Source organism: Bombina bombina, chromosome 4, assembly GCF_027579735.1.
Source record: "Bombina bombina isolate aBomBom1 chromosome 4, aBomBom1.pri, whole genome shotgun sequence".
NCBI lineage: Eukaryota > Metazoa > Chordata > Amphibia > Anura > Bombinatoridae > Bombina > Bombina bombina.
Window position 1 is genome coordinate 523,682,402 of NC_069502.1, and position 21,093 is coordinate 523,703,494.

The following is a 21,093-nucleotide window of genomic DNA, read 5'->3' on the forward strand; positions in this document are numbered from 1 at the left end:
ACTGCCAGTTCTAAAAGATGCGCCACGTAATTACGCGATTCAAAATTCATACATAAACCCATGCACAGCCGCCATTTTCTTTAGTGTGTTTGGTTGGTTTTTGGAGCTACAGCACACTACAGTGAGTTCAGTTATTTAGTAAGAGCAGTGAGAGAGGTGCATATCATAAAAGTTAGTTAGGTCGGATTTTTGTTTGGGTAAGCCTGTACATTTACTTACACTTTTTTTACATATTGCACACATTTTGCATACATACATATACAAAATACACAACGCTTTTTTTTTCTAACACCTCACACATTTTATTTATATTTTACAGTGCGATAGGCTGGTTTTTGGTTGTGATTGTGTGTGATTGAATTCGGAGTGAGTGTGAGTGTGTGAGTGTGTGTAGTTTGAGGATGGCAGGGAGAGGTAGGGCGGAGGGGAGGAGTGGAGCGGAGTTGCAGGGAGAGGATTATTGTAGTGGACAGGAGGAGCAGCAGGGTCCCCATCAGGGAGTAAGTGGAGTGGGGAGAGGGAGAGCCAGAAGGGATGATGGGAGTGGGGTTGCCCCAAGACCAGGCACACTTAGAAGAGGGACAGAGGGTGCACATGGGGACAGAAGGGGGGAGGAGGGAGAGGATAGGGAGGAACCCACACCAGGGACATCCCAGGGAGGAAGCCAGGTGGCCACAGATGATGAGCACATGAGATGCCCGAACTTCTCATTTGATGAGAATGTTGCGCTAGTCCAGGCCGTCATGGACAACCACAGTGCCCTCTTTGGCCAGGAGAAGGGCAAAGGAGTTGCCCAAAGGCGTAAGGATGCATGGCTGTTTGTCGAGGATGCAGTAAACAGCGTGGCCCCGCAGAGGAGGACTGTCGAGGGCCTTAAAAAAAGGTGGAACGATTGTAAGAGGCGGTTGAAGGAGAAGATGGGCCAAGAAGCCATGCACCAGAAGGGAACAGGCGGTGGTCCACCCCAGGAAGCTGAATACAACGAATGGCAGGAGATGATACGCAGGTCCCTGAGTATCACAGCAATCTGTGAACTTCCAGGGGCTCGTGACTCAGGGGCTGCAACATCAGCACAGCATGCTGGTGAGTAACATCCCACACACCAGTATTATATGTATTTGAGATATAACATCCTTTAATGTCACACATTCATGTACACAATGAGGAGCATGGTATTTGGCCTACTAACAAAAACATCTACAATTATATTTCACATTAAAGGGACATTAAACCAAATCTTTTTATTTCATCATTCAGATAGAGAATACCGTTTTAAACAACATCCCAATTTACTTCTATTATCTAATTTGCTTAATTATTCTGATATCCTTTGTTTATGAAATATCAATGCACATGGGTGAGCCAATCACATGAGGCATTGATGTGCAGCCACCAATCAGCAGCTTCTGAGCCTATCTAGATATGCTTTTCACAAGCCACATGTAAAGTTTTCAGTAAATGGACAGTATAGCCATCACAATACTTTTAGCTCAAGAAAGCATGTTATGTGCCTACATCAGGCTAAAGGAAATTGTGTGACCATAGTGTCACTTAAAGAACACATTTTCTCCATCACTGACATGTACACATAACTATTGTATGAAACACATACATGTATACTTTGCATATTAAAATCCCTCATTTCACAAATCACAATGTGCACATGCATGCTATGGAGTTTGACATGAGAATGAGTATAGGCCCTAGCATGTATCAATGTAAATTGTATGCCCACATGGACATATATATGATTGTACTAATCCCTCTCATCATTTGACTCCTCCACAGAACCTCCTGTCACCAGGGTGCAAACAGGCATGCATCCACCTCCACCACCAGTCCGAGGAATGCATCCACCTCCACCACCAGTCCAAAGAATGCATCCACCTCCACCACCAGTCCGAGGAATGCAGGGACAGTATGCTCCCAGGCATGAGCTGGGTTGGATTGCCTCTGTTGAGGACCCAGACGTGATGCCATCAACATTGTCAGACGAGCCCTGGCAAGATACCTGGCCAGAGGATTATTCTTTTGGCTTTGAGGGGGAGCCAAGTCAGCCCCAAAGGGTACATGTCTTTATCCCCCCCCCCCCAATACCAGGCCAGTCATAGCTTTTACGCACAGGAAATGCAAACTGGACAGGCTGAGTGGTCGCACACTAGTCATCAATAGGACTACCAGTCCACCCGGAGAGCTCCACCATCCTCTTCCCTTGGAAGAGCTCCACCATCTGAAGAGGAGCATATAGCTGTAGTTGTCCCTGATGCACCAGCAGCTGTAGTTGTCCCTGATGCACCAGCAGCTGTAGTTGTCCCTGATGCACCAGCAGCTGAGGATGTCCATGATGCACCAGCAGCTGAGGATGTCCATGATGCACCAGCAGCTGAGGATGTCCATGATGCACCAGCAGCTGAGGATGTCCATGATGCACCAGCAGCTAGAGCTGAACCTGCACTTAGAATCCCTGCTGCTCAAGAGCCTATAGATACAATGTATTCTCCCCTGGGAGACGAATACATTTCAATCCAGAGGAGGCTCATAGCAAGCTGTGAGATCAGACAAAGAGACCAACACAGGTTTCACAGGAGCCAACAGAGGTTACTCCAGCATACCATCGAGCTGCAGAGGGACATGGCAGCATCCTTAACCTCTTAAGGACATATGACGGAATTTTTCTGTCATAAAACAATTGAGCAAACTGAAAGCTGTGTCCTTAAAGGGTTAAATGGGCTAGTCCAAAACCAGTCTCAGATGATGAGAGTTATTTCTGATATGCAGATGCAGATTGACAACAGATGGCGGGAACAAAACCAACTCCTGGGTGTGTTGGTTGAGCACTTCACACACCAGCACTCCTGCAGAATCATCTGAATCCACACAACCCAGGAGTATCAGGAGATCCACTCCAGTCACCTCTGCCCACTCATCCAAGAAGCCAAGAAAAAAATAAATATTCTTATAGTTCACCATAAATCTTGTCCTCTGTTATTTACCATATAATTGTCATCCACATCCATGTGAAGTGTGTTTTAGTACAGTAATATTGTTAAAACATATAATAATACCTATGTGGAAATGTCCAAAAAAGGTATTATTATCATGTTTATGACATATTCATGTTCTATAAACCACATCACATAGTTGTGTATGAAGGGTACATATAGTAATATTCTCTTATAAGATGTAAATCAAGGTTTCTCACATCCAATATAAATTGACAGATGGGTATATCTAGCTAATAATGTATTTACAGAAGGTGTGAACATAAGGTATAAACATCCATTTTCATCATTCTTAATGATAGTCAATAAATCATAGTGACCTAAACATGAATTAAACAAATGAGAAATATACAGTAATTAGGGTGGTTAAGGGAAGGAGGTTGGGATGTAGTAGTTTCACTTACATGCAGTGGAAATCCGTAGTATGTAATTCTGCAAGACATGATATATACACATGCAATGGTTGGTGAGGTACAGTCAAACATCATAATACATGTGAATGTTACGGTTTACTGTACTTATGAACAAGTAACTTACAGGTGAAGTATTCCCGGATGACAGAATCCCTCACTTCATTCCCCCTCAGTGTCCCCCTGTCCACATCCTCAGGTACAGGAACCAGCTGCTGCTGCTGCTCTTGGTCTGGTTCCATGTCCCCCAATATACGTGTGTCCACAGCAATGTTGTGTAGAATACAACATGCGTTGACAATGGAACACACTTTGTTGGGGTTATACTGTAGAGCTCCGCCTGTAGCATCCAGACACCTGAATCTGGTTTTTAATAGGCCAAAGCTCCTTTCGATTACATTTCTTGTTCATATGTGGGCCTCCTGGTACCTGAGTTGTGGCTCTGTAAGGGGGTGCACCAAGGGGGTTAATAGCCATGGTCTGCAGCCGTACCCTGCGTCACCTGTCATGTAACATATGTATTCTGATTACTACAGGTATATCATTTGCTTAAAGGGACATAACATGGATTTCATTTAAAAGATATATTTAACCAAAACATTAAATTGGTGCATTGTAAGCAATCTACTTTTATGTCAGGATTAGTCTAGACCAAAATTCTATTTTAATGATTCAGATAGAACATGCCATTTTAAGAAAATGTCCTTTTAAGTGAAAACCTATTTATAGTATACTGTCCCTTTAAAGGGACATGAAACACACATTTCTTGTTTCATGAGTTAAAAAGAACCTGCAATTTTCTTCAACTTTATAATTTACTTCTATTATGTCATTTGCTCCATTCTCTTGATATCATTTGCTGACAAGCATATTAGATATGCTCATTAGCTGCTGATTGTTGGCTGCACATAGATGCCTCATATGATTGGCTCATCTATGTGCATTGCTATTTTTTCAACAAAGGATATCTAAAGAATAAATCAAATGAGATAATAGAAGTGAATTGTAATGTTGTTTAACATTGTATTTTCTATCTGACACATGAGATAATTATTTTGTGTTTAGTGTCCCTTTAGTAGAAATATACAGACAGAATGAAGGTAGTGCATACTAACCAAGCAACCAACCTCCCGAGAGTGTTCCATTTTCAAACAGCTGGAATAAGGAGGTCTGGCGCAGGATGTAGGAATCATGTGCACTCCCTGGAAAGCCTGCATACACATGTGTGGATTTCAGAGTGGTATCGCAGACCATCTGGCAATTCAATGAGTAAAACCCTTTCCTGTTAATATAGAGGAGTGGCTCCTCATGTGGGGCCATGATACGCACATGTCTGCAATCAATTGCCCCCATGACATTGGGAATACCCCCCAGTCGATAGAAGCCTTAAGATTGTTCCATTCATGGGGGGAAATGAATGTATCGCTGTGTCTGGTTATCTAGAGCAGTCAAAACCTCCCCTAGAATCCTGGAGAAGGTAGACTGCGCTAGGCCAGACACAAGCCCCTCTGTTGACTGGAATGAGCCAGATGCCAGGAAGTGTACAACACACAACAGCTTCTGCATACCAGTCAGAGCTCGGTTCCTATTCGCTTGAGGGTCAATATCATCATTCAAGACCTCAATATAGGTCAATGAGGCTTGCAGAAGCCAAGCGATATTTTTCCCTGACCTCCACTTCTGTCATCCCAAACAGGGTGACCCTAACCCTGTGTATCCTTGGTGCTCTTCCCCTCTGCTGATGCCTTCGTCTTATAGGCCCTGCTGGCCTATGGCCAGCTGCAGCAACAGCAGCAGCAGGGGCAGCACCAGGAAAAGGGAAAACAGTAGGAGGAGCAGGGACAGCAGCAGCAGGAGCAGAGACGGCTACAGCACCATGACCAGGGAATTCAGCAGCAGGTATATTATCCAAAACAGGGGCTTGTAGGGCTTCCAGCACCCCTTGTGCCCCACGATGCTGTCTCTATAGGTATGCAATATAATGCAGGGGAAACATGGTGGCTAATGAGGGTGTGCATTGGCAGGTGTTTTAAGGCTGCAGGTGAGAGGTTGTGCTGTTTGTGATTGGTTTGACACACTTGCAGGGGGAGGAATTATGAATGCTTAGAAGAGGTTTAACTGTTTGAGATCTGCTGCTGATATGTATGTGATTATGTATGTGTTTGCTAAGCCCTCAGAGAGTTACGTTGGTTTGTTAGTCAGTGCAAGGGTTCTGCGCTTGCAATTTGTGGCGAGATTAAAATGGAGTAGATTTTCTGAAATCTGCGCACGTAAGTCCTTACGCTGTATATTGGATACCAAACTGAGCGTGTTTTGTATGTCAGTCTATGGGCCAAAAAACTACGGGCGAAGGCAGAAATATAAGAGCATAACTTCTATGTTACGCCGTATATGTGATACCAAACCCGCGCAAAATTTGGCGTCGCCGGCTTTTGTGGGCGATGCTGCATATCGGAGCGGGCCCCTGAAGAGGACTACGGACTTCGCTGCAGCCATTGCCGCAAAAATCGCGCCACCACCAGGATAAAGTTAGAAGATAAAGTTAGAAGATAGGGTTTTTTATTTTTTTGGGCAGCAAAAGAGCTGAATGCTCAAGGCAATGGGTAATTTATTTATTTTTTTCAGTTATATTTTTTTTGGGGGGGTGGACGGTTGTAATGTTAGAGGGGTTAGTGTGTTTTTTTCACAAAAAGATCTGACCGCTTTAGGGCAATGACCTACAAAAGGCCCTTTTAAGGGCTATTGGTAGTTTATTTTTAGAATAAGGGTTTTTATTTTGGGGTCGTTTTTTAAGGGGTATTAAAATAGGATTATATTTTTTATTTTTGTTAATTTCTTTTTTTTATTTTCTGTAATGTTAGTTTTTTATTTTTTGTAATGTTAGTTTTTTTTATTTTTCTGTAATGGTAGGTTTTTTTCAGTAATGGTAGGTTTTTTTCAGTAATGGCAGGTTTTTTTTGTGTAATGTTAGTTTTTTGTAAAGGTAAGATTAGGTTTTTATTTAATTTTACTGGTAAGTTTTTGTAAGGTAGTTAGGATTTTATTTTAGTTGATTTAGTTTTTTTTTCATTTAGGTTAAGTTAGGGGGTGTTAGGTTAGGAGGTTTGAATGTTAGTTTATATCTTTACGTTGTGGGGGGATGGTGGTTTAGTGGGTTAATAGTTTAGGTATTTTGCGATTTGGGGGATGGTGGTTTAGGGGTTAATAGTTTAAATGAGAGAGTTTGCAGTGTGGGGGGATGATAGATTAGGGGTTAATAGGCTAGGGGCTTATGGTAGGGTGTTAGTTTTTTTACTTTTTTTTTCTCCATTGATTTCTATGGGGAATGCAAAAATGCAAGGTTGTTTGCAGAAGTAGGGTGTTAGGATTTTTTCAACTTTATTTTCTCAATTGATTTCTATGGGGTAATACATGCTTGCACATGCATAAACTCCACTTTTCGGGTTACCGCCAGCGCAAAATACGTTTTTTTTTTCCAAAGTGGAACCCAACAAGCGCAAAAAGCCTAACGCTAGCAATGTTTTTGCTAATGCAAAAAAACAATATACTGAGGCACTTTTAATCTAGCTCGTAGTGTTTACTGATAATCAGAATTACATGAGGAAATCTCTGTGCGTGACAGAAGTACACTATGCTAGTTTTAGTTACACTTTTTAGCAGTATATTTTTTCAGTTCTCGGGTAACACTTCATAAAGGAGTGAACAAATAGATTTCATTTTTCTTCCCAATTATTTTTATTTGAAGATGGCAGCTAAAGTGCCAATTAGAGTCAATTGTCCTGGTGTTTTTCTAGCAGGGATATACATCCACTGGATGCTGGAGGAAAGCCATACTACAAAGAGGTCTTAAATTTTTTTGCGGATGGAACAACATGATTCACTTTCTAGACAAAGACTTATAGCTATTCACTGCTTGTCTGCATCTCCTAAGTTACAGATAAAAAAAGAAACAAATTGTACATTGTCCCCTGGTCAGCAAGATCATATCTTATATTGTCTTTGCTCATTGATAATGCAGCTGTGTTTCATATGCTAACGCCTGTTTAATTTAAAATGAGCTGTAGATTTTTTTTTCAGAAAAATCTTAAACTTTTCTTCCATTCCCCTACCCTCTGTATCATGTGACAACTATCAGTGAATTTTGTGAAATAGGTATGTGTGGAACTATGTTTCTTCTGTAAGGGCTTAAAGGGACAGTCTAGTAAAAAATAAACTTTCATGATTCTGATAGGGCATGTAATCTTTTACTTTTATCATTAATTTTGCTTTGTTCCATTGGTATTCTTAATTGAAAGCTAATCCTAGGTAGGCTCATATGCTAATTTCTTAGCCCTTGAAGGCCTCCTCTTATTTGAATGCATATTGACATTTGTTCACAACTAGAGGGCGTTAGTTCATGTGTTCCATATAGATAACATTGTGCTCAAGCTTGTGGAGTTACCTAGGAATCTATACTGATTAGCTAAAATGCAAGTCTGTCAAAAGAACTGAAATAAGGGGGCAGTCTGCAGAGGCTTAGATACAAGGTAATCAAAGAGGTAAAAAGTGTATTATAATAACTGTGTTGGTTATGCAAAACTGGGGAATGGGTAATATAGGTATTATCTATCTTTTTAAACAATAAAAATTATTGTGTAGACTGTCCCTTTCACTGGTAAACCTACCCCGTGCTATCTCTCTGAATTTAGTCTTTGAAGACATATTTAAAATGGTTACCAAGATTGATAAATACAATCTAGCCTTTAAAGAAAGAAAGGCTCTCACTGAAATACACAATTGGGAGGATGTTTTAATAAAGCAAAGTGAAAAGGGGGCAATATTGTCATATGGCCTCTGGATTTGTATATTGCCGAGGCACAGAAACAACCCAGTAATACTCAGAATAATAGGAGATTATTTTCTGACCCTGCGAGTGATTTCTGTACCAAATACAATAATCTTATTTCAAAATGCTTTCTCTTTAGGTATAATAGATACAAAAGAAAATAACTCCCTGAACATGTTGAAACCAAGGGTAGCTATTCTGTAATGTTTATTAAAAATCCATAAGAATCAGTCCAAGTCCTCAGGTCGCCCAATAGTATCTGAGAGTCACTTTGTGAAAATGCCAGTAAATATTTACATGTACATCTAAGACATCATGTAACTAAATTACCATCCCACATGGAGAGATACTATGCATATACTGAACAAACTGGATAATATAAAGGTAAATGAGAATACATGCTTAATAACCTGTGACGTTGAGTCTCTTTATACCAGTATTAAAATGGAATATGGGTGTATGGCTGTAGCTTATTTTCTTAAGCAAGAATTACATGTAACCAATGAAACCAAGGAGTTTTTAATAGCAATACTCAAATTTGTTCTCAGTGATAATTTTTTTTATCTTTCATAATAAATTCTGTTTACAAGTCTGTGGGACAGCAATGGGGATGACTTGCTTTCTCACCTATGCCAATTTATATCTGGGCTGGTAAGAGACCAAGTGCTTCTTCAGTAATAGTATGCAGAAATATTATCAATTTATTTTTTCTGTGGGCACGCCACATTGATGATATTATGACATTGAAGTGTTAGATGAATTAATTTAAGAATTAAACAATAATTAAATGGGTTTATTTTTAACCCACACATGAAGTAAAGACAAAGTTGACATTTTGGATATATCTATTTTTAAAACAAGTGAAAATTTGTTAGTTACAGAAATCTACATTGAACAATAATATTTTACATGCCACTAGTGCTCATGCACCTTCAGTTACTCAAAATATCTCCACTGGGGAATATCTGAACTATTCTTTCAAAAGTAGGGGAGAGTCTTGTGGAGCAAGGCAGAGAGTTCCACAAGATGGGAGCCAGTCTGGAGAAGTCTTGTAAATGGGAATATGAGGAGGTAACAAGAGAGGAGGAGAGGAGGAGATCGTGGGCAGAGGGAAGGGGTCGGGAGGGAGAGTATCTGGAGACAAGGTCTAAGATGTAGGGGGACCAGTGCAGTTGAGGGCTTTGTATGTCAGAGTGAGAATTTTGTGTTTAAGCCTGGAGGAAAGAGAAAACCAGTGAAGGGATTGGCAGAGAGGTGCAGCAGATTAAGAGTGATGTGTGAGGAAGATGAGCCTGGCAGAGGCATTCATTATGGATTGTAAAGGAGCTAGGCAGCCAGAGAGGATAGAGTTGCAGTAATCGAGGCGGAAAAGGATGAGAGATTGGATTAGAATCTTAGTTGTGTCTTGTGAAAGGAAATGTCTAATTTTAGATATGTTTTTTAAGGTGGAAGCCGCAGGCTTTAGCCAAGGATTGAATGTGAGGAGTGAAAAAAAGATCTAAGTCAAGTGTGACTCCAAGACATCGAGCATGTGGGGTAGGGGTGATGATGGAGTTATCAACAGTTATAGAGAAGTTGGGGGTGGAGATTTTTGAAGAAGGGGGAGAAATAAGAAGCTCAGTTTTGGAGAGATTTAGCTTAAGGTAGTGAGAGGACATCCAAGATGAGATATGAGAAAGATAGTTAGTGACACGGGTTTACAAGGAAGAAGATAGGTCTGGTGCAGAGAGGTAGATTTGGGTGTCATCGGCATACAAATGGTATTGAAACCCATGGGACTTTATTAAGGAACCTAAAGATGATGTGTAGATTAAAAAGAGAAATGGACAAAGGACAGAGCTTCACTGTACCACAACAGAAAGTGGTAACGGGGCAGAGGATGCCCCAGAGAAGGCTACACTAAAGTTATGGTTAGACAGATAGGAAGAGAACCATGAGAGAGCTGTGTCACAAATGCCGAAGGATTGGAGGGTTTGGAGAAAAAGAGGGTGGTTGACAGTATCAAAGGCTGCAGACAGATCAAGGAGGATAAGCAGAGAGAAGTGGCCTTTGGATTTTGGTGTAAGTAGGTTGTTTGTAACCTTAACAATTGCTGTCTCAGTGGAGTGGTGGGTGCAAAATCCAGATTGCAGTGGGTCAAGGAGGGAGTTTAGTGTAAGGAAATGGGATAGATGTACATTGTTACGGTTACCCTTAGTCTCGCTGAGAGATGGACCGCTTAGTAGCCTGGATCCCTATTGCTAAAGAGGGTAGAAGCTGCTTTCCATAGTATTCTATATGAGTCTCGCAAATATAGAATAATCTCCCTTAGCTGCAGTACAGCTAGGATACCCTTCTGCCCACAAAAACGAGTCAACGCTGCGATTGAGGGTCAAACAAGAACTCAGGACTGGGATGCCCAGCCTGCTTTTTATTAAGGTTACATGCACCCAGGGCACTCCCAGGGGGAGAGGGGGGGGGAAGCACAAAATCCCCCATCACACATTTAGATAGAGAGCACTGTCCTTTGACAGGCCACAATAGGATTACAGTACTTAAGATAACAAGTTTATAAGTTCATCTTATCAATTAGCAGTCTGGCTCCAGAGGTGATTAGACAATAGTTTCTAAAAGCTGAAAAAAAAAGAGTTAACTCTTTATGAAATGATACTTGTTACGGTTTTCTTGGAGCCCTTCTTAGGCGCTGGCTTGCTGGTTCAGGCATTGCTGCTGGGAAATAAGCTCTTCACAACAAAATAACTAATGCTTCTGTAACAGTGCTCCCTTTCTGTGGAACACTCTGGCAGACACGGTCTGACCCCTTTTCGGGGCAGACTAAGGCTGTCCAGACCGCTGGTTATGCGGGGCTGAGGTTGGTTTGTCTGGACAACCCGTCGGCGTTGCCATTCTGTTTCCCAGGTCTGTAAGTAATGGTGAAATTGAAGGGTTGCAACGATAAGCTCCAACGTAATAGCCTGCCGTTATCTCCAGAGACCCGGTTCAGCCACACCAACGGGTTATGGTCGGTGACCAGAGTGAACTCCTGACCATATAAATAGGGAGTCAATTTCTTTAATGCCCACACCAAAGCCAAACACTCCTTTTCGACCGCTGCATAGCTGACTTCGCGGGGCAGGAGCTTCCGGCTGATGTAGGCAACTGGATGCTCCCCTCCATCTTCGCCTACTTGGCTGAGGACGGCTCCCAGCCCGAACATGGAAGCATCTGTATGGACGATAAAACGTTTGTTAAGGGCTGGGGCCGCCAAGACAGGAGCGTTAATTAGAGCATTTTTGAGAGCCTGGAAAGCCGTTTCACAGTGGGGAGACCACAGGACCTGTCGAGGTAAGTTCTTCTTGGTCAAGTCAGTCAGGGGTTTGGCAAGTGTGCTGTAGTCTGGTACGAACCGTCTATAGTACCCTGCCGTGCCCAGGAACGCTAGGACCTGAGTCTTAGTGATGGGGGTGGGCCAATTGGCGACAGCTTCTATTTTGGCCGGCTCTGGTCGCTGCTTTCCACACCCCACCCGGTGACCCAGGTACTGTACCTCGGCCATCCAAAAGTGGCATTTTTCTGGCTTCAGAGTCAGGCCAGCAGCCCGGATCTGATCCAGAACCATTCCCACATGAGCTAAGTGGTCCTCCCAGGACTCACTGTGGATCGCTATGTCGTCCAGGTAGGCGCAAGCAAAACTCTGGAAGCCATCCAGGAGCCTATCCACCAAGCGCTGGAATGTAGCTGGGGCATTCTTCATCCCAAACGGCATTACCCTAAACTGATATAAGCCGAATGGGGTGACGAATGCCGACTTAGGGATAGCCTCCGGGGCCAGGGGAATCTGCCAGTAACCTTTGCAGAGGTCAATAGTGGTCAGGTAATTTCCCCTGGCTATACGATCGAGTAGCTCGTCTACCCTGGGCATAGGGTAAGCGTCCGTCACGGTATTTTCATTGAGCCTCCGATAGTCTACGCAGAACCGGGTGGTCCCATCTTTCTTGGGCACCAAGACAACTGGGGAGGCCCAGGGACTATCGGAGGGCTCAATTACCCTGAGCTGGAGCATCTCATCGATCTCCTTCTTCATTCCTGTCCTAACTGCTTCGGGGATTCGGTACGGAGCCTGGCGCAAGGGAGCTTGTCCCGGAGTATCTACCTGGTGGGTGGTTAAAGTAGTGTACCCTGGCTTCGGGGAGAAGGTGAGGTGTTTGGACTGGAGGAGTTGGTTGAGCTGCTCCCTTTCAGTGGGGCTAAGTCGGTCCCCTATCTGAACCTGCGCCACTATACCTGTGGGGAGGCTCTTTTCTAATAGGTCTGGAATGGGTAAACTGTCGGGGTCTTCCTGAGGAGAACAACATACGGCCGTCACGTTCTCTGGTCGCTCAAAATATTCCTTGAGCATGTTTACATGGAATGTCTTTCTAAGATTGTTGTCGTGGCAGCTAGCTATCACATAAGTGGTGTCTCCCCTTTTCTCTACGATCTGGTAGGGACCCTGCCAGGACGCCTGCAATTTGTCTGTCTTCACCGGCTTAAGTACTAACACCTTTTGTCCTATGGTGAAGATTCTCTTTCGGGCCCCCCGATCGTACCATACTTTCTGTCTTCTCTGGGCCAACTGGAGATTAGCCCGCACAGATTTGGCTAATTGCTCCATTCGGTCCCTGAGTTCCAGCACGTATGGCACAATTGGGACACCGTCAGCCTCCATCTCTCCCTCCCAGTGCTCCCGGATCAGGTTTAGGGGTCCCCGTACCTTTCTTCCGTAGAGCAACTCGAAGGGAGAGAACCCTGTCGTTTCCTGGGGCACCTCCCGATAAGCAAATAGGAGGTGCGGCAGGAAGCGTTCCCAGTCTCGGTATTCCTGAGTGAACGTCTTGAGCATTTGCTTGAGGGTCCCATTGAACCTCTCACACAGCCCGTTCGTCTGGGGGTGGTATGGGGAGCTCAGGAGGGACTTAATTTTGCAAACCTGCCAGAGTTGTTGGGTCAATTCAGCCGTAAATTGGGTGCCTCGGTCGGATAGGATTTCTTTTGGAAATCCTACCCGGGAGAACACCTGTACTAGTGCATTCGCTACCGTATCCGCTTGTATGTTGGATAGGGCGACAGCCTCTGGGTACCTGGTAGCGTAGTCCACTACGGTAAGAATGTATCGCTTACCGGAGGGACTAGGGGTAGCCAGTGGTCCCACTAGGTCAATAGCAACCCGGCTGAAGGGTTCCTCTACAATGGGCATATTTACTAGCTGGGCTTTAGGGTGATCGCCTCGCCTTCCTACTCGTTGACACACATCGCAGGTGTTACAGTAAGTTCTAACGTCAGCGTGCACCCCTGGCCAAAAGAACGTGTGAGTAATGCGGTGTAGGGTACGGGTAACGGCTAGGTGGCCTGCTAAGGGGATGTCGTGGCCTATTTTGAGGATTTCTTGACGGTATTTGTGGGGCACTACCAGCTGTCGCCTACGCTGTCCCCTTTTCTCTGTCCAGCGGTATAGTTTCCCTTTTTCCCATAAGAATGTTTCGTTATCTGCCCCGCCCCCTCCGGTCTCTGCTCGTTCCCGGTACTTTTGTAAGGTCGGGTCAGTCTTAGACTCTGCCTCGAAAGCATCTGGGGTGTCCCAGGGTATGGGGCCTAACCTGTCAGGCAAGGTCGGGGTAGGTCTTACCTGTGTCTCCCGCACTGGTGAGAGCTCTCGCTCCGTCCGGGCTTGGGCCCGTGTAGTCACTGGGTCCGCCTCGTTGTTGCATACTGGAGCATAGGCAGAAGTCATGGGGCCCAAATCGTTGCCCAGTAGTACTTCGGCAGGTAAATTATCCATTAGGCCCACGTTCACAGCCCCCTTTCCCGCTCCCCAATCAAGATGCACTTTAGCTGTTGGAATTTTGTACACATCCCCCCCCGCCACTCTAATGGCCACAGTCTGTCCGGATCGCTTGTGCTCTGGCACCAAATGACTCTGTACCAGCGTGATAGTAGCCCCTGTGTCTCGCAATCCCTCAGTAGATCGCCCCTCGAGCCATACCCTCTGCCGATGGTGCTGGCGGTTATCTGAGGCAGCATATACAGGGTCTGCCTCGTGAAGCGGCCCCACATATCCCTCCATAGGGGCCTCTTGGTTAACACAGAGGGCCCGGGCCGGACGATAGGACCCAGAGGGGTAATTGTAATTCCTGGGTGTCTGGTGCGTATTAAGGGGGCAGCTAGCCATGAAATGCCCTGGTTGCTTGCATCGGTGGCAAGTCGGTCTGGGACGCTCAGAGCTGTTATTCGGTGGTCCTGAGTGTCGGACGGGCCCTGTGGGCACCGGGGCTCGGAATTCAGCACGAGGGGGTGCACGGTAAACCTCTCTGGGTTCGACCCGTGCTGGAGCTCGGTAGTTCATGGGTTCGTGAAGACGGGAGTCATAATGTTCATCGGCCAATTTGGCTGCTTCTTCTAAGGTAGAAGGTCGCCTGTCTCGCAGCCATTCCTTCCCTTGCTGTTCCATGCCATTATAAAAATGTTCTAAGAGAAACAATTGTAAAATTTCCTCCCCAGTCACCGCTTTACTTCCGCTCAGCCAGTGATTTGCCGCTCTCCGCATTCGGTGCGCCCATTCCATATGGGTATCGTTAGGCTTCTTTTCCGTGCCCCGAAACTGTCGGCGATACGTGTCCGGAGTTACAGCGTACCGTTGCAACAGTGTCTCCTTAACTAGCTCATACTGTGTCACTTCCTCAGCACCCAGAGTACGAAAGGCTTCCAGGGCTCGCCCGGATAGTTTCCCAGACAATATCGTGGGCCACTCTCTGTTGGGAATCTGGTGCAGGGCACATTGCCTTTCGAAGTCCGCCAAATATTCATCAATCCCTGTCTCGCTCTCTAGGAAGGGTCGAAATGCCGCATAGGGTATCTTGGGCCTCCCAGCATTTTCGACAGGGATGATTACCTGCGGGGCTTCAGCATTGCGGTGTGCGTTCGCTAGGTTGAGTTCGTGGGCTCGAGTCTCTCGTATATCCTCGTCCGCCTCCACCATCAACTGCTGTACCAATTCCATGGAGGGGTTCGGCCCGTATAATGAGAGCCTTTCCCGAACAATCCTGGTTTTTTCGTCACTAATCGTGGTCGGTGTTTCCGCCATTGTGAAGCTCTGATCCAGTTCGGTCAATTCTGCGATCAGCTCTCTCCTCGGCCGGTTGCTGGCGTACCCCCCTCTGCTTTCAAGTAAATCCTTTAGGGTTGTACGCTTCAATTTTTCGTAAGTGCTCTCCATCCGTTCTGTAACTCTCCTAGGAAATCCAGGAAAATCCCGCCGCTGCCGCCAAATGTTACGGTTACCCTTAGTCTCGCTGAGAGATGGACCGCTTAGTAGCCTGGATCCCTATTGCTAAAGAGGGTAGAAGCTGCTTTCCATAGTATTCTATATGAGTCTCGCAAATATAGAATAATCTCCCTTAGCTGCAGTACAGCTAGGATACCCTTCTGCCCACAAAAACGAGTCAACGCTGCGATTGAGGGTCAAACAAGAACTCAGGACTGGGATGCCCAGCCTGCTTTTTATTAAGGTTACATGCACCCAGGGCACTCCCAGGGGGAGAGGGGGGGGAAGCACAAAATCCCCCATCACACATTTAGATAGAGAGCACTGTCCTTTGACAGGCCACAATAGGATTACAGTACTTAAGATAACAAGTTTATAAGTTCATCTTATCAATTAGCAGTCTGGCTCCAGAGGTGATTAGACAATAGTTTCTAAAAGCTGAAAAAAAAAGAGTTAACTCTTTATGAAATGATACTTGTTACGGTTTTCTTGGAGCCCTTCTTAGGCGCTGGCTTGCTGGTTCAGGCATTGCTGCTGGGAAATAAGCTCTTCACAACAAAATAACTAATGCTTCTGTAACATACATACTAGCTTTTTGAGAAGCTTCGAGGCAAGAGCGAGTCAGGAAATAGGGCGGTAGTTGGATGGGGAGGTTGGGTCAAGAGAAGGTTTTTTGACCAGTGCATGTTTAAGAGATGAGGGAAATATACCATTGCTGAAGGAGAGGTTGAAGATGTGTGTGAGTATAGGGGTAAGGGTAGAAGAAAGGGCAGGGAGTAGCTGTGAGGGGATGGGGTCGAGGGGACAGGTAGTGAGGTGAGAGGATAGTAGAAGGACAGAAACTTCATCCTCTGTAACAGGGGCAAAAGAGATAAATTTATGGCTATGTGGGTTTTGGATGATAGTGAGGTTTTGAAGGGGTTTGAGACCGGCAGCATGTTGAGAGCTGATTTAATTTCTGATGGAGTCTATTTTGTTATTGAAGTAGCTGGCAATATCTTGAGCTGAGAGAGAAGTTGCAGTAGGAGATGGGGGTGGGAGGAGAAGAGTTTTGAACATGGAGAACAGATGTTTTGGGTTTGAAGAAAGAGTAGAGATAAGACTGGTGAAGTAATGTTGCTTATATAGATTAAGGGCAGAATAGTAAGAGTTCAAGATGAACTTGTAGTGAAGAAAGTCAGCTGAACTCCAGTGTCGCTCAGCAGTACGGGAACATTTGCATAGGTACCGTGTCAGAGGAGTATGCCAGGGCTGAGGATGAGTGCATGATTTCCGAGCTATGGTAGGTGGGGCCAGATTGTCAAGGACTGATGTAAGGGTGGAGTTATAGTGGCAGATAGATTCCTCAGGGCAGGAAAAGGAGGGGATGGAAGAGAGGAGAGGTTTGAGAGAGCTAGCGAGCTGTTTCTAATCTAATGACTTGATGCTTCTGTGAAGTTTGGTCTGAGGGGTAGAAGGAGGGAGAGTTGTAGGGAGGGATGTGATGTTACAAATGAGAAGATGATGGTCCGAAAGAGGAAAAGGGGAGTTTGTGAAGTTTGAGATAGTGCATCGAAAGCTGAAAATCAGATCAAGGAAGTGACCATCTTTGTGAGTGGGAGAGTCAGTCCATTGAGACAGGCCGAATAATATGATAAATTGTTCCCATTAAGAATGAAAGAATAGGTAGGCAGTATTATCATTGGCTAAAACTGATCATGTGAGTCAAGTGAATCTCTGATTGGGAGTTGAATAACCAATGGAATGTGTGGGCATTTGTTCAATCTGCAGTCCCCTTTCAGGTAGTCTGACTGCTAACCAATCAAAAATGGAGCAGTAAAATTGGACGAATAATCAAGGCAAAGGCCCCTATACGGGCCAAAACGCGTTGCTATATTTTTTTTGTGTTCTGATTATTTTTTTTTTTTGCTGAGCCGGTTTGTGCGAGCACCGCCAACTGATGTTGAGGTATCTAACTATCAGCCAGAACTTCCAGGAATGCCGCCACTATCATTCTCGAATTACAGGCTCTTTGTGTCCTTTTATCCTTTTTTGTAAATATATAAATGTGTGTGTGTATATATATATATATATATATATACACACACACACATATCTATCTATCTATCTATCTATCTATCTATCTATCTATCTATAGGTGTGTGTGTGTGTATATATATATATATATATATATATATATATACATACATACATACACACACTGTAAACTCTTGCATATGCTCAGTAGAAGCTGGTGTCTCAGAAAGTAGGCATAAAAACAGTTTTTATACAGTCACATGGACACTATTTGTAACAGAACTAATGTGTTTTCAAAACTTGGGGTGACTGACAACCCCTTCTTTCACAATTGGACGCATGAGACAAGGGGGCGGCATTACATGTTCACTTGAGTGTGTAATGATACCTGTATGTCATCACAAAGGCGTGCAGACAACTTCTCAAGTTGAGAAGCTTTTCTGAACACCATTTAGTACATAGAGACCAAGATAATTGGTAATTGAGATGTAGATTATTTATCTGAAAAATGTCCTTCCCCTGCCCTCTGTATCATGTGACAGTTATCAGTGAATCACAGGCTTTTACATATGTGTATATATATATATATATATATATATATATATATACACACATACACACACGCATGTATACATATATATATATATATATACATTCATATATACATACACTGTAAACTCTTGCACATGCTCAGTAGGAAATGGTGTCTCAGAAAGTGTGCATAAAAATACGGTTGTGTATAATTTTCTGTATAGTTTTGTCTTTTACAACCACCTCTTTGAGGAAATATTCCTTTGAAGACTTTTGACTTCCCGGAACTTGCTCTTTTGCACATAACACACACATGTGATATTTGTAACAGAACAAAAGTGTTTCTCAAAACATCTGTTTTCTTTCTTCACCAATACAATATGACCTCAGGGAACAGTAAAAGCTGAAATCAATGGAAATATCTACAATATGTAGCACAATATGTGAATAAAGTGGTAACATCCTTATTAAAGAAACCGGGTGCAAGTTATTTCTTTGGAGTGTGTTTGGAGACTGCACCGGCCATTGTTACCTTACATGGAGTGCTAAGGTTGTGTAAAATATATATATATATATATAAATAACAAAACAAAAAAATTTATATTTTGAGGTCTCACAACCATTTTTTATTTATTTTTTTGTTTAGGCAATATGCCATACTTGACTCTTGAATTGGAGAAACTTGCTCTATCACACTTAAAGGGACACTCAAGTCCAAATTAAACTTTAATTATGCAGATAGAACACACAATTTTGAACAACTATCCAATTCATTTCCATTATCTAAATGTGCACAATCTTTTTATATGCACAGTTTCTGAGGCCCTAGAACCTACTGAGAATGTGCAAGATTCACAGAATATATGTTTATGCACTTTGTGATTGGCTGATGGCTGTTATGTGGTGCAGTGGGAGGTAAAATAGAACTAACTTTAAAAAGAAAAAGTGTTCAAACTAAGTGTTTTTGCATTGTTTTTTTATTATGCATTTACTAATTATTCTATTCTACTGTGTTTAGTGGTCCTTTAACATAAATAATACTTAAAGGGACAGTCTAGTAAAAATTAAACTTTCATGATTCAGATAAAGCATGCAATTTTAAGCAACCCCGCAATTTACTTTTATCATGACATTTGCTTTGCTTCCTTTGGTATTCTTTGTTGAAAGATTGGCTCATATGCTAATTTTTAAGTCCTTGAAGGCCGCCTCTTATCTCAGTGCATTTGGACAGTTTTTCCCCTCTAGACAGTGTTAGTTCATGTGTGTCATATTGATAACATTAATCTCACTCCTCTGGATTTACCTAGGAGTCAGCACAGCTAATATGCATGTCTCATGTCTGTCAAAATAACTGAAATAAGGGGACAGTCTACAGAGGCTTAGATATAAGGTAATCACAGAAGTAAAATATATAGTAATGTAACTGTGTTGGTTATGCAAAACTGAGGATTGGGTAATAAAGGGATTATCTATATTTTTAAAAAAATAACAATTCTGGAGTAGACTGTCCCTTTAAGTGCAAAATAGATTACATTATATTGTTTCTGTAGCAATTTGATTGAACATTTAGGGGCAAGTTCTGTTCATATTTGTCAATATATAAAATTTGCAACATTTTGGTGTTCTATTTTAGTGCACTATTTGTATATTTAATTTACCCTTTTTATTTTCTCTGTTTTCCAGATACAGCTATTGAGAATTGATAACAAAGCTTTACTAACAGAGGAAAGACTGAAAAAATTGTCTGTTAAAATAACTCAGTCATTTGTTAAAGTACTCCCAGTAGAAGACAGTTTTGGTAATACAACAGATATGCAATATGACATCCCAGAATCTGGTATAATCAGCATTCAAATTCCAGTACTGGCATCAGCCCAGCAAATACTAATAAAGGTTTGTAAATAAAAGTGGGGAAAAAATATTCTGAAGAAAAAAAATTAAAAACTCCAATAGTCTAATGTTTTGTAAAATATGTTTATATATACATTTTTATTTTATTTTATGTACACTAAGAACTAGATTCCAAGTGGAGTGCTAAATTATTGCGCCCTGCAAACGGGCATAGTTGCCCGTTTGCAGCCATGCAAAAATTAGCTTGCAGTAGCAATTGGTACTTAAAAATGAAAGGGACACTGAACCCAATTTTTTTCTTCTGTGATTCAGATAGAGCATGACATTTTAAGTAACTTTCTAATTTACTCCTATTATCAAATTTTCTTCATTCTCTTGGTATCTTTATTTGAAATGCAAGAATATAAGTTTAGATGCAGGCCCATTTTTGGTGAACAACCTGGGTTGTTCTTGATGATTGATGGATAAATTCATCAACCAATACAAAAGTGCTGTCCAGAGTCTGAACCAAAAAACTTAGATGCCTTCTTTTAAATACAGATACCAAGAAAACAAAGAAAAATTGATAATAGGAGTTAATTAGAAAGTTGCTTAAAATCGCATGCTTTATCTGAATCAAGAAATAAAAAATTGGGTTCAGTGTCCCTTTAACCAGAGATCCAATCTTTGGTTCATTTTATAAATGGGACCCAAATGGCCCCAAAATGCAGTCTAGTGTATCTTCTTAAATATAAAGATAGCAGCATCTTTATTTTTTAATAAAATTACTACACTAGGTAGTATTTTGGGGCTAAAGTTGGTGGGAGTGGGGTGTTAGAAAAAAAAAACACACTGAAAAGTGCCTTTCCATTGGGGTATATGGGAAGTGTGTGTTCCCAGTAAATATATATTTTTATGCTTATATACATTTATATTTATGTGTTAATATGTGTATATACACATATTAGCACATATATATATATATATATGTATATAATCATATACATATATATTTAAAATTGCTGACATTGCTATGCAACTTACCCCCTTCGCTGCGTTTAGGTTCTGATGCTGTCTCTGATGGCATCAGAATGAGGCTCCCATAGGAGCATATGGAAGCGCCCTCTCATTAACGCAATGCTTCCCAGTAAAGCGAACCCGAGGTTCGCATTAGCGTGCACTGTTGTTACACAGTGGAGC

General features: G+C 42.7%; 1 protein-coding gene across 1 annotated transcript in view; it reads left to right on the top strand.

Moving 5' to 3' along the window:
- Positions 1-21,093, top strand: part of LOC128656513 (CD109 antigen-like) — a 212,883-nt gene that overhangs the window by 97,640 nt on the left and 94,150 nt on the right. Inside the window, exon 11 of the mRNA XM_053710441.1 lies at positions 19,747-19,956. Coding sequence (XP_053566416.1) covers positions 19,747-19,956 — 210 coding nt within the window. The remainder of the gene's footprint in view (positions 1-19,746; positions 19,957-21,093) is intronic.